Genomic DNA, 15031 nt, shown 5'->3' on the forward strand with positions numbered 1-15031 from the left:
TGAGTATTGGTGATCCCACTACTCACCTTGAAGGAGAGTATTAGAATATCATAATTAGGGAATAAAATCAGAAAAATATCAAAGAGGGTCAGAAAAAAAATTAATGTAATTTATTAGAATATTATTTCATAATTAGCGTACTCATTAGCGTACTCTTGGTCTATATATTGATAAGAACCTTGTAATCACAAAAGAGAATATAACAAATGATACTTTTTAAATAATTCTTCTTTTCTTTCCTAAACCCTTTGTACCATGGTAACAATCAAAAGTTTGTCTTTTATTCTCAAAGTTTAAAGTTTTAAAATAATTGTTTTTGTTTTTTAGATTAATATTATTAGTTTAGATTATAAGCTCTCTTCCTATTATAATCCAAACATTATTAATTTATCATTGTTTGTGATTCAACTCTTATAAGTACTAAGGAGGTTCTAATTTTTCGTTAATAAAAAAAACTAGAATCAAACTGGTGTGCAAATCTAAAAGATGAATGGTTTAATTTGCTTTGATTTGATGACTAAATATTACTACACCTAGATTAAGATACTATAAATTAAATTTTATAGTACTTTTTTTTATTAAGGATAGGGGTGTCAAAATTTTTCGAAATGCGAGATCCTCACGGAGACTGTTCCGAATAGAGATTCGAAGGTGAAAATTTTTTTCGTGGAGATGGGATGGGGACTAAAATTCCCGAAGACAGGCATGGGGACCCAAGTAGGGATCCCTACCCTATCCCCAATAGTTCTTTAAAATTCTTGAATTTATTTAAATATCCTTAATTTATTTTTAATATAGAGACTTTTTAGTAATTTTACCTAGTGAAAACCCTAACTATACCTTATTTTATGTCTTTCCTTCTCTCCTACTACTCCACTTTATTACTACGCCGTCCCCAAGCCCCAACTCTCCAGTCCTAAAAGTTCAAAACTCCTATAGCTGTATCCACAATCACAATCATAGCACCATATCCCCTCACCAGCTGTTGCCGGCACTCCTCGTGCTCAGTGCTTACCATTATTGCGTCGTCACGCTCATAGCTTCACCGTGTTATTCTCTCTCTTCAAGCGCGGCGTCTTTCCCCTCTCCACTCCTGCGTCTGCATGATTGCGTCCATTCTCGTCACTGTCGCCGTGTCCATTCTCCACTCTCCGCCATCGCATCCCACTGCTCCACCATCTCTTTGTTGTTCGTCATCTACTGGAGAGTATCACTACTGACACTGTAGCAGCCACTATTTTTTCCTCTTCTAGTTCTCTTCCTTTTAGTGCCAGTGGTTGAATCTTACATTTACATTGCAATAAATTGCATTATGAACTTGTTGAGGCGTTAATTTGCACTCAGCATTGAATACACTCTTCAAGTAAAAGTACTAATAACTCAAATTTTTATCTGGTATTAAAATTCAATCTCATGTCAAATTTAACTCTCGTGATTTGTTGATTTATATAATATAAATAAATCAGGGTTGAAAATTCTAATTTCTTGACACTATGAGATGGATATGGGGGCTTTAGGACTTTAGATAATTATTTTTTTGTTATGTCAAATTTTTATTTAATATATGGTATTCTTATTTATGATGTATGTTAATATATTTATATTTGTGTTGTTTTAACAGAAAACATGGAATTGTTTGTTGGAAGTTTTATGTTGACAATGGAAGAATATTTAATCTTGAAGACTTTATTTTATAGTCTTTTTAGAATGAAAGTTGTATTTTAAGATTTTGTTTATGTTGTATTTTTGGACTTATAATATTGGATATGATAAGTTTGTATATTTGTAATAATGTTTTGTAGTTTATTTTTTTATTTTTCACTGTCATTTTTGTATAAATATTCAATATAGAGAGATGGAGAATGGGCCCACAGAGAACATGAGAAATACGAAAAATGGGGATGAAAACAATTATCCCCATGACAGAGATCGAGGCGGGTACGGAGATCAATTCTGAGGGCAGCAACGGAGAGCAGGGAGACATCCTCCGCCCCCACCCCACCTCCACCCTATTAACATCCCTAATTAGAGAGAACGAATTTAGGAAGTATTTGATTTTGTTATTCTCAACCGAGCTAAAATTATTTTCTTGATTTGATTAATTAATAATTAATTAAACTCTACGACCTGTGCAGCCTGTAAATGAAACCAACACCAACCTAAAGACATGCTTGTTTCATGTTCTCTTCATGGTTTGGTTGGAGATGCTACCACTTTTGAAATTAGAGTTGCTTCTCTTGCAGATGCTATTACTCTTAAAGTTAGGTGTTTTATTTTTAATTTAAAAGAATTTAGTCAAAGCTCTTTATAACAACAATAATTTTTTTTAGAGGCATTCTTTCCTAAATATAAAATGTTGTTCAAAGGTGTATGCATATTTTATGTTGAGGAGTTGTTTTATAAAATGTTAAGAGTAAAACTTATAGTCATTTGTTAATCTGAAAGTTCCATTTACCTAAAACTTGAGGTGTATGTATATTTTACTATTAAATTACTTTTTTATCTTAGCTCATGACAACAATAAAGAAGTCTCGTGGCTTACAAATTCAGCCCAACAGAATACAAAAATTCAATTACAATTTTATCATGATATCAGGACCTTGGTATCTTCCTTGAAGAGGATACATAAGCTATCATCTTTTCTATGAGAAATCACCATACTTCTTTTTCAATCTCCTTCCACAATGAATAATCAATCTTCCAATTTAATTTAGCTCAGAATCCAACCAATCTCTATTACATCATCTAAGTAAAAATTCAACATCAGTGTTGGTTACACATGTTCTAACAGAAAACAACTATCATTCATGGAATAATCACTATGGCCTGTCTGCGTCTTCTTCTGACAGTTTCATCTGCACCTTCTTCGAAGAGTTTCGTCTGCATTCTGTTTCAACAGTCATGTCTGCATTCTATTTCAGCAGATCTGTCTGCATCTGTTTTAGCGATTCCATCTGCACTCTTATTATGCTCCACGCACCCTCTTTTATTGCGCTAGACTTTTTTATTGTTGGCATGGACTAAAATGAAAGTAATTTAATATTTACAACAATGACAGGGTATACTCATGTTGCTGAAGATCTAAAAATTCCACTTAACATATTCTTCACATTGCCATGTACGTAAGTCTTGTCTGGCACACAGATTGATTTTGCACTTGGTCATATTCTTTTAATGGAATGATTTGCCATTTGTTATATCTTTATTCTATGACTTGGTGTTCCAATATGATAATCATTTAGTACATAATTAGTAGCATAATTTCATAACGATATATATGTAATGGAAGGAAGAAGAGAATGGATATAGATTACATACTAAGAGTCACAGTTCTTGGGTATCTACAGATGGATGATCATATCAGTTAAAGAATAGATTCATGGACTGAACCAGATAATATTCAAGCATGATGAAAAATTATATATGGATATATAGTATCTATCTATCAATCAATATGCAATTTATTTTAAATGGATTTTAAATGTCTTTCACTACAAGAAAAAAGAGCTATTTTAACATCTTTTTTTTGACAATCATAATTAAATGTAAAAATTAATATATATATTTAACAAATATTACAAATGTCAAATTATCATATTTATTTTGATACATAATTTGACCGTGAAGAATTATTGTTTATTTTTGACGGTCTTTATTTTCAGCTTACTACTATTCCTCTTCTTCTCTTATCATCGACTCTGTTTCTCTTTTTTCCTTCCGTCAAATTTGGGATCACCTACTCCTCTTCTTTCCTTGGCTCCGGCTCTCAGTTTTGGATTCCACTACTCATTTTTCATATTCAAAATCTCAGTTTACTCTTCAATTTCAAGATTCATCTCATTCTTCAGCTCCAAAATCAACTTAGTCTTGTTAGGTATTTCTTTTTCCTCTCTCAAAATATTTTATTCTTTCATAAATCTGATTTAATTTTTGTTTTGATGCTTCAGATCTCAAAATTTTTTTGCTTCAAGCTTCTTATACTATACGTATTAAGGTAAGTTCAGATTCTCAGATCTATTCCTTAATTTATATTTTCTGATTTGGCTTCTTATTGAGCTGTTCTATGATTTGTACTTTTTATTTGTTCCTCATAGTTGATTTGTGGAAATTGATCTGTAATTTTGGTAAAGTTTTTGCTCTTTCTCATTTAATTTTTTTATTTTTTTATTCATAATAAAAAAAATGAGAGAAAGATAACTGTGACTTGGTGATGCAATGCTATTGTTTGTTCTGTTTCAGAGTTCTATTCATTTTATGTTTTATCTAATTTGACTTCTAATCTTTTATTTTTATTCTTTCTAATTTTTGCACACCATGTGTTTGTTCTTTTTCCTAAACCACATGTTCATATCAAATAGGAGTATCTAACTTTATTTTGAGAGTTTGGATTTATATATATATATGTATAAAGTTTGAATTTCTATAATATATTAGTTTGCATTAGTGATATTGCTTATTTGCATAGTTGCTTAATGTAGGTCAAAAAATTTTATCAATGGCTTCCAAATTGCTATTAAAGAAACAAAGTCAACCAACTGAGGCAAGTATTTTTTTATTATTGCTTATTTATGTGAATTGTAATTGTTAAGGTCATTTATAGTCTTCTAGAATGCATTTTTCTTGTTTATTATTGTTTGGTAATGCTGAATATTCTATAATTTGCTATGTTTTCTATGTATGACTCTGTATTAAGTGACATATTCATGCTTACTTTGGAGGAGTCAATGTTAATTCTCACTTCTCTCTTTGCCTGTTAAGTAATTTTTTTCATTCTAAGTTCAATTAGTTTCTCTATTAAGTAAAGATTTTAGCTGAACTATGCAATTGGATATGTATATATGGATGAAATAGGAATGGTATGTATGTGTATTATTGTTTTAAATATTGGTGGTAGTAGTTGTAGTTGTATTGTACTTGTAGTTAAAGATGAAGAATAGCTGCTAATGTTGTTCATTAAATAAAATATGTTGTTATAGTATGCATTCACTTTCGAGTGTGATTGGTTTAGGTGGAAATAGGATTATAGGACAGTAATAGTTCATGGTTGATTACGAATGAAAATTACTTGATGCTTGCTTGATAGTTGATACAGCTAAAATTGATTCTGATTTTCACTTCGCATAGCATTTCTCTGTAACTCTCCTTGATTAGGAAATATACCTCTTGCACTAAAGCTGGATTGGTTTCGTATAGCTGCAGCAGATCCTTTATATACACTCCTTTTTATTAACAAACACACGTTACTCTTTCCAGTAATAACTAGATCATACATTAGTTACCAAATTTTAATGCTAACAATTTCTTATGTACATTTGGGATATTAATTACTTGTCTATTTATTTATGGTCATATATTTTGGTCCTTTAGAAAAAATAAAAAACAAAAGAAATTAAAGACAGTGACTATAATGTTGTTCAATTAAGCCTTAGAAATTAACCGACTATATCCCCCTAAAACCAGCAAAAACCAAGGACTAAATTCATGTTACATCCGACCACTCACCATTTGATCATTTTTTTTTCTGAATTAAGAGTTGTGGCTTAATTTCATTGAAATGTTTAGAAACTCACTAGTAATTTTTAATTTTGCCAAATTTTTTTCACCATTAAGCCGTTCACTTGTATAATAGAATAGCTTTTATTTTAATATTATTTAATCCTTCATTTAATTTATAGGAGAGATCTTGATCTATTAATTTTTCTCACTGTCAAATTAATCTCTCTTTCTTTCCCTGTTAACTAGTAATATTCTATTAGCATTTTCTTTTAAAAAAAATTAGATGACTAATATATTCTCTTTTTCTCTGTTAACTAACCCTTTACTTTCTCTTTATCTATTTTCTTTTTTATATTTTTGTTCATTATATGTGCTCCTTAATTTTTTGTTTTGTATATAGTGAGCAGTGGTTGCGTTATATGTTTGCTATGGACTATGTGCCATGCATTCTTTGGATTTTATTATAGCTATATTTGTGTTTTAACTTTTTTTTTTCTATTGAGGCTTGTGATTTCTGGTGCTTATTTTTAATATTTTTTTAGGTATGTTAAGCTTGTCATATATTCAATGGACAAGGATTGGATGCAAATTAAGAATAGAGCCCTTTTACAATATAGGAGAGGTGTCAACGAGTTCTTAGATTTTGCCTTTAGTCATACAAACGATGATAAGATATATTGTCCGTGTTTTAAATGCAATAATTGCCTTAGAAAATCTCGTGAGCAAGTAGAATTTGATCTTCTAAGTCATGGCATAGTGAGAAATTATACAATTTGGTACCACCATGGAGAATCGCTACAAGATGAGTCACCCCATTCAAGTTCATTTGATAGTCACGATGATTATATGGATAAAGATGACATGGAAAACATGTTAAGGGATCATTTTGGAGTTTGGGATATAGAAGAGGATATTGAAGAACCTAATGAAGAGCATATAAAAGAGGATATAGGAGAACCTTATGAAGAGCATGTAGAAGAACCTAATGAAGATGCAGCAAAGTTTTACAAACTTTTGGATGATTCTGAGAAAGAACTATATCCAGGATGTACGTACTTTTCAAAGCTCTCGTTTTTGATGAGATTATTCCATATTAAATGTCTTGGTGGATGGAGTAATAAATCATTTTCTATGTTACTTGAGTTATTGAATGATTCTTTTCCAAAAGGGGTACAACTACCGGCGTCTTACTATGAAGCTAGGAAGATTATTCGAGATCTTGGCTTGGATTATGAGAAAATAGATGCTTGTATTAATGATTGTATGCTATTCTGGAAAGATCATGATAAGAAAGAAACTTGTGATCATTGTGGTGCTTCAAGGTGGAAGTTTGAGGAGAAAGATGGAAAGAGAAAAAAAATTCCTATAAAAGTTCTCCGTTACTTTCGAATAACTCCAAGGCTTAAAAGATTATATATGTCAACAAAGACAGCATTTGATATGAGATGGCATGATGCAAAGCGAATTGATGATGGGTATTTACGTCATCCAGCTGACTCAGAAGCATGGAAATCATTTGATGAGTTACATAAGTCCTTTTCTGATGAACCTAGAAATGTAAGGCTTGGATTAGCAAGTGATGGGTTTAACCCCTTTGGAAATATGAGTACAAAATACAGTGTTTGGCCTGTGGTACTTATACCATATAACTTGCCACCTTGGAAATGCATGAAGGATCCTTATCTAATGTTATCATTGCTTATACCGGGTTCAAAATCTCCAGGAAAGGCAATAGATACATATCTAAGGCCTTTAATTGAAGAATTAAAAGAATTATGGAATGTAGGAGTTGATACCTTTGATGCATATGAAAAAAAAAATTTTAAAATGCGTGCAGCTATATTATGGACAGTAAATGACTTTCCAGCATATGGAGATTTATCTGGATGGAATACGAGAGGGGCACTTCGTTGTCCCACTTGTAATGTTGAGACTCAATCTAAGTTTCTTACTAATGGAAAGAAATTTTGCTTCCTAGGTCATCGGCGCTTCTTGCCTATTAGACATAGATGGCGACGTGAAAAAGAATTGTTTGATGGCACAAAAGAACTTAGGCGTCTTCCCAAGCAACTCTCTGGTGATGATATTCTTCAACAAGTTTTTAACTTAGAAGGCTTAGTAGTTAGTAATCATAAAGATATTAAAAAAAGGAAGAGAAGTGCAGCAGGAAAAGAAATGGGAAGTTCCAATCCATGGTTGAAAAAAAGCATCTTCTTTGAATTGCCATATTGGAGGACTTTATTGTTGCGTCATAATTTAGATGTCATGCACATAGAGAAGAATATATGTGACAATGTTCTTGGGACATTGATGGATATTCCAAGAAAAACAAAAGACCATTTAAATTCTCATTTGGATATGGAAAAGTTAGGCATAAAGAAAGATTTGCATCCTATTAGAGAGGGAGAAAAAGTTGTGTCATTAGCTGATGCCATTTATAAATTGAATAATAAAGAAAGGAGGAGTTTGTGTGAATTTTTGCAAAATGTCAAAGTACCAGATGGATATTCTTCAAATCTTAGGAGATGTATTAACCTAAAAGAGAAAAAGATTTATGGCTTAAAGACTCATGATTGTCATGTTCTTCTAGAGTGCTTCCTTCCGCTTGTTTTACGAGGTCTTTTCTCATCACATGATGTGCGTAGTGCATTAATAGGACTTTGCAGTTTTTTCAAGGAGTTGTGCTCAAAAGTTCTAACAGTGAAAAATCTTGAGAAGATTGAAGAACAAATCATTATCACACTTTGCAAGTTGGAAATGATATTTCCGCCTTCATTTTTTGATGTCATGATCCATTTACCTATCCATTTGGCAAGTGAGGCAAAGATTGCAGGGCCGGTCCATTATCGATGGATGTACCCTATTGAGAGGTAAATATTATTTTATCATGTAATTTTTTAGATAAAATATTCAATAAATTTCTTTACTTATATATTGTCCCTTTTTGAACAAAGGTATTTATGTAGCTTAAAAGCTTATGTACGTAATCGAGCTCATCCAGAAGGTTCAATTGCTGAAGGATATCTTGCAAATGAATGCTTATTATTTTGCTCAAGATACTTTAATGGTATTGAAACAAAGTATAATCGAGTTGGAAGAAATTGGGATGGTGCAATAACTCATGGTTATAAAGTTGAAACAAAGGATAAAGTATTACCGATTTTCAAGCAAAATGGAAGACCCTCAAGAAATTGTAAAGTGACAAGAAGATTGAGTCTAGAAGAAATAAAGCAAGCTCATCTTTATATTTTGAAGAACTGTGATCAAGTTACTCCTTTCATATAGTAAGCATAGTTGTATTTAGATAATATTTAGCTTTTTTTTTAGAAGTATTGCTTGAAACTTATTAGCCTTTATAAATGCAGCAAACATAAAGAAATATTAGAAGAAGAGAACCCAAGAAATGTTCAAAAACGACATGATCAAGAATTTTCAGATTGGTTTGAAAGTCATGTAAGTCCTAAATATGGATGAAATATTACATACTACTTTTTAATCAGGTTACATACTATTTAAAGTCATGTAAGAATTTTTTTAACTATATCTTTTTCTTTTTCAAATCAGGTTACATGTTTGTACAAAGAAAAAGATAAACAAGTAACCCATCAACTTTTATGTTTAGCAAGAGGTCCAGCAAGAGAAGCCACATGCTATAAAGGATACAAAGCAAACGGTTTTATCTTCCACACAAAAGATTGTGAGAATCATAGAAAAACTCAAAGTAGTGGAGTTATGGTAAAGCTAAATTGTGGAAAGGAGTATTATGGAGTCATTGAGGATATTGTGGAGTTATCATATATGAATGATAACAAAGTTGTAATGTTCAAATGCTTATGGTGGGATGTGGACAATTATGGTAGAGGAGTGAAAGTAGATGAATATGGTGTCACCCTGGTAAATAAAGGTCGCACTTTGAAGACAAAAGAAGTATTTATTATGGCATGTCAATATGAACAAGTATTCTATGTTGAAGATATTTGTAACTCCAATTGGTAATGTGTTGTAAAAGTAACACCACGTGACTATTTTAGTATGCCTTTAGAAGTGGAGGAGGAGGAGGAAGTGGCTGATGATATGTTTGATGAATAAATAGAGTAATAGATAGATTTTCTTTTTTTACTTGAAACCTTTTCTAATAGAAATTAATTGCAATTATGTTTTTAGAATTTTAATGTTTTCATTTAATATTTTTATTGAAATCTTTTTGATGTGCTGTTGTTGGCTTTAATAATGAATATGATTTGTTGATTTAGGCAAAGACCTCAAAGATTGTTAATAGTGTTGCTGCTAGAAGAAAGAAAGGGATTCAGAGTCTTCTATCTAGAAGAAATTTAGCTCCACCAAGTCATTTACAACAAGCTAATCTTCTTTCTAATAATGATGGAGTTCATGAAAAAAAAAGCAAGTTCATCAAGTCACTCACAAGTTAGAAGGATATTTGATTCCCTTTTTAATGATGATGGAGTGCATAAAAAAAAGCAAATTCTCAAGTCACTCATAAATTAAAAGAACATTTGACTCCCTTTTTAATAATGATGGAGTGCATGAAAAAAAAGCAAGTTCATCAACTCCCTCACAACTTAGAAGGCAATTTGATTCCCTTTCTAATGATGATGAAGTGGATGAAGAAGAATTCGAATTTGGGATATTTTTTAGCATTCTTTAATTTTATTAGTCTCTTTTGGATATTTATTATGAGGTGGATTTAGTTTTCTGACATAAAAATATTAATAGCATGACTAATTTTATTTGTATATCTTCTTTCTGACATTAATGCTATACCATAAACTTTAAAGCTAGTGACGACAATCATAAAAACATTAGTGCTATACCATATAGATTTAAAGGGTGATGGGGTGTGAGAAAAGAAGAGAAGAGAAGAGAAGAGAAGGGCGGTAATTAAAAACTGAAGGAAGGGCCAGGGGCATGGGTTAGAGATGGGTGCATGCAGCGCAGTGCAAGGTGTGACAAAAACAAGCTTTTTATTATTCTTCCCCACACTAAATTCTAAGCTGCAGAGGTGAGTCTTATATACTATTATATTATTATATATCTAGCTAGCTAGGAACCCTGCTTATGCCATCTAGTCTATGTATAATATATGCTTCTTTTGTCTTTTTTCTATGCTAGTTATTTTTTTGTCCTCTAAATTAAAATCTAATGTTTTCTTTGTATTTTCTCCACTTGTTGTCTAAATAAATTCCTTGTATTGAACAATGCATAGAATAGAATTTAACATGTGCCAACTTGAACTTAATGTCTGATTTATCAAAGGCTAATATATGTCTGAAAAAATAACATCTTGCTCCTATTATTTCACTGATTTAAACAGATTTTGTTGCACCGAAAAAAAAAGTGAGAGGACCTACGCGCAATCTTGAGTTAGCAAAGTTACCAGCTGGAAAAAGACTTGACATAAACTGGAGAATGAATAGGCCAGTTGGTCCAAATGCAAAGCTGTTCAAATCAAGATGCACTGTTCTAGTTCGTGATGTGAAGAATGCACCACTAAAGGTTAAAGAATGGGCTGATATCAAAATAGAGAACAAAATAAAGATGTTTGACCTAGTTTTGGTAATATTCATGTTCTCCTTGTTATGTTTTCACTTGCTTTTTTTATTTTTATGTCTATAAAACTCACACTAATAGTATATGTTATGTTCTTTTAAGACATACTTTAAAGTTGAAGGTCGAAAGCATTTAGTATGGGCTCAAATGAATTCTTCTTATCGGAGTTATCGACATCTATTAAAGAAAAGGTATTTTGAACCTTATGATAACCCTGAAATTGCTCGAGCCAATATACCATTGGAAATGGAAAAAGAGGATTGGGATTACCTTGTGAATCTTTGGATTGATGAAGGCTGGCAGGTTTGTACTTCATATGACATAATAATTGTTAATTGACTTAGATTTAACTAGCCTCTTTTATCACATGTTATGACCTATTTTGTTAATTATTAGAAAATAAGTCAACAAAATAAGATGAGTCGAGCTGCAAATAGCATTATTCATACCACTGGTGCTAAGGGAGCCCAACAAAGAGCTGAAGAGGCGGTATCTAAATTTTACTAATTTATAGACTTAATTTGAAGATATTTATTAGTTGCTATATTTATAAGATATGTTATTTGTACATACAGTTTGAGCAAACAGGACAAGAAATTGACCGTCTTCGCCTTTGGGAGCTTACGCATACCCGTGTTAATGGACAAGCTTGCAATGAAGAAACTCAAGAAAAACTTGTAAGATATGTTATCACATATTGTGAGTTTTGTTTATTACTTTGATAACTTCTCAAAATTATTTCTTCCTTCTTTGATAACTTGTGTAATTCTTTAAATAAGTTCTACAAAAGATAGAATCATTAAAAAATTAGTTGTGCTTTGTCGGAAGTATTAGTATATTAGAAGTTGTTTCTGCTTCAGATTTTATTGTGAAAGTCCTGAAATTTTGTGTTTGTTGAATTATGATTAGACAAGAAGAAAAATAGAGCAGAAAGCTTTGCATTGTAACTAAATGACCTCACTTTATATATCATTTAGTAAATCTGTTCTATCTGTAAGCATACATTCTACTTTTATTTATATTACATGCTGTGGTGCAAACTCAGCAAAACTGGCTGCTGACTCTAACATCCTAACACTCAATATAAGAAAAGAGTCCTAACTAACCTTATTATCTTTATAAATTTTTTTCTTATTCTGCAAGATACCCTTAACATGTTGATTGTGCAATGTAGCTACTTTATAAATTTAAGAGGATTGTGCAATGTTGATATTTATGAGATCCAACGTTTAGGAAAAAAGTGTTTAAATGGACTATGAAAGTCTTGAAAAATTCTGTTATGCAATGAAAAAATTGGATTAATTAGGCATTAATTTTTACAGTAAGCATTTATATTCATGTTTACATATATTTTTATTGATTTTATTAGGTTGATTTGATCCATTTTAGGATTTACTTAAGGAATTATCATCTCAAGTAAATGAGGGAATATTAGAGATGAATGAACATGAGGTGATGGTAGAAGTATTTGGACCTGAACGACATGGACGAGTTCGTGGTTATGGAGCTGGCGTGACACCTACACAGTTATGGGGTCCTAGATCATTCATATTTTCTGATCTCCAAATAAAGCTTCAATGTGCAGAAAAAAAATATGAAGACTCTAAAATAGAGGTGGAAGATTTGAAGAAAAAAGTAGATCATATGGCAGGAATACTTGAGCAACTATTGGATGGAAGGTTGCCTATAGTTCAAAGTGATAACAATCCTACTTGATTAATGCTCAAGACTTTGATGAGTTTATGTATAATTCATATAGCACTATACAAAAAAAGAACATTAATATGATATTATGATATTGAGTATTGATTTTGGTACTTGGTGTTAATTGTTCTTGATATACTTATCAAATGCTAAATAAAGAATGCTATTTGTACTAGTTTTGAATCATGATCAATGATCAAAATTGCAAAGCTTTTGTTTGATTTTATACAATGATTATGTATGATAAAGTAAAAGCATATTCATGTCACAGTGGTAGAATTTTATTTTGTCTATTATTATAGTCATTTTTATTTAAAAAATAAATAATAGGTGAAACCTTAACTTTTATAATAATGAATGTCAAAAAAAATATGATTGAGTTTTTTTTATGGTAAAAAATTGTCAAAAAATATCCATGATATAGTATATTTCACGGTTAATAATTGTAAAAAATTATTGTTGAGAATTTTTTATGGTCAATAAGTGTCAAAATAAATAGTATTTTTGACGGTTAATAAGTATCACAAAAAATACATTCTCAAATTTTTTAACATTATTTTTGACGGCCAATAATTATCAAAATAAGATTAAACTTTTTTCACAATTACTTATATGTTAAAAATACTATTTTTGACACAACTTTTATTAACATATTTTCATAGTTAAAATAGTGTCAAAAATTGTTTTTTTGACGAATTTTAATTCTTTTTTGACACATATAACCCTCAAAAATAATCTATATTGTTGTAGTGTTTCTTTTTACATAAAAAATAAAGTTTAAGAAGCTAATGTTTTTTATTTTATTTCAGCTAATCTTTTTTCTTTTTCTTTTAAAATAATATTTTTCTTCCTTATTTCTATATATGAATGTAGTACAGCAAAAAGAGATGAATGAGAATAAAAAATAAATGAACGAAAAAGAAAATTGCAAAACATTGATAAAAATTGTTTACTAAAACTTGTTCTTTACTGGATGAATTCTTTTAATATATACAAATGATTTTTCGGGGGATTGTATAATGGTAAATAAATCATTCAGTTCATTGTATGCTTTTAGGATCTTTGAACACATACTTTATATTAAAGATATTTAAGTACAAATCATATATTAAAGTGATTTCTTTTGGAAGTCATGGTTCGACCATGTGATATTCTTTTATAAAATTTGATGCTGCTACAGTTTGGTTAAAGGATGTATGTTATGGAAATTATATTTAGGTCTCAATCATAATGCTTTGTTAGAGCTTGATCCTGTAACTTTTGGCTCATAATAGAGACTTGTGTAAAATTAGAAAATGCATGTTTGAATAATTATATCTAGATGTATTTCTAACTTATATCTGATTTGAAGTTGATTTAATTACTTTTGGTATGAGGTATATTGGTGTAAAGCTAAAAGCAGAAGAGAAAAAATAAATGAATGATGTTTTATACGTAGAATATTCAATTCATCATCATGAATAAGTTTGTGCTTCAAACTACACATGCTTCTAATTTTAACTTAGAGACCATATATGGTTAATGGTTTAGTTGCCATTAGCACCATTGCCATTTATATGTTGTCTCACTTTGAATTTTAACATGTATTCATGTAGCATTGATGACTATTGTTTTAAGCGATAAATATGTCAGTCTCTTCCTATAAATATTGTTTTTTCAGTCTGGTTCTCAAGTTGACTTGCCTAAGAATTATTTCTTGCCAACTTTGAATTTGTAAATATTGTATCTTTTTTGTTTTGTCCATTGTGTTCGTATCTTGAGTCTTATTTGTTTATATTTTGATTGGAACTATTTGTTCCAATCATCTCATTCTCTAAAGTATTATCATTTTTTGATTGAAATTGTAGTGTAGATTTCTCTATAAACAATAAATGTAATTGAAAATGAATCAGATCAACGTTCCCCAAATTACTCTTGAGAAAACATAGAAATCTTGACAAAAATGGTTGTACTTTTAAGATATATCTCTTAGAGTTATTATTTTTCTATATAGATTTCAAATTCAGTTTGTAAATCTGAGCCCATATTTTTTATAAATTTAAATATAATTCTTAAAAAAAACATAAAAGTAACTCCAGGAAATTTTTTTACTAAATTGTGTTAGGGACAAAAAAACCTTGAGTAGCAATGCGAGTGACTAATCTTAAAGTTAAAAATTGATTTTCTTATTAATATTTTTAAATTAAAGTTGATATGACAAGAGCAGTTTTTAATATATATTTTTTAATAAAAAGTAATAACATCATTTGAAATTTAAAGAAAA

General features: G+C 30.3%; 2 protein-coding genes across 3 annotated transcripts; both read left to right on the forward strand.

Moving 5' to 3' along the window:
* The first annotated feature begins 1895 nt into the window (after positions 1-1895).
* LOC127739692 (uncharacterized) lies at positions 1896-9492 on the forward strand. The gene is made up of 10 exons (XM_052255674.1): positions 1896-1938; positions 2792-2938; positions 3059-3118; positions 4479-4540; positions 4852-4856; positions 6039-7573; positions 7757-8366; positions 8451-8780; positions 8862-8949; positions 9061-9492. Exons 1-10 carry the CDS (start codon positions 1896-1898, stop codon positions 9490-9492), a joined length of 3312 nt encoding a protein of 1103 aa, XP_052111634.1.
* LOC107470678 (uncharacterized) lies at positions 3617-13036 on the forward strand. 2 transcript variants are annotated; one of them, XM_052255015.1, is made up of 7 exons: positions 3617-3994; positions 4479-4540; positions 10829-11070; positions 11167-11367; positions 11461-11553; positions 11640-11741; positions 12434-12577. In XM_052255015.1, the coding sequence occupies exons 3-7, from the start codon at positions 10924-10926 to the stop codon at positions 12482-12484; spliced, it is 594 nt and encodes a 197-aa protein (XP_052110975.1). In that variant the 5' UTR covers positions 3617-3994; positions 4479-4540; positions 10829-10923; the 3' UTR covers positions 12485-12577. The 2 variants fall into 2 exon arrangements, with proteins under 2 accessions (XP_052110975.1, XP_052110974.1); XM_052255014.1 differs by having other exon boundaries at positions 3633-3994; positions 12454-13036.
* The last annotated feature ends 1995 nt before the right edge of the window (positions 13037-15031 follow it).

The sequence above is a fragment of the Arachis duranensis genome, chromosome 10 (genome assembly GCF_000817695.3).
Source record: "Arachis duranensis cultivar V14167 chromosome 10, aradu.V14167.gnm2.J7QH, whole genome shotgun sequence".
NCBI lineage: Eukaryota > Viridiplantae > Streptophyta > Magnoliopsida > Fabales > Fabaceae > Arachis > Arachis duranensis.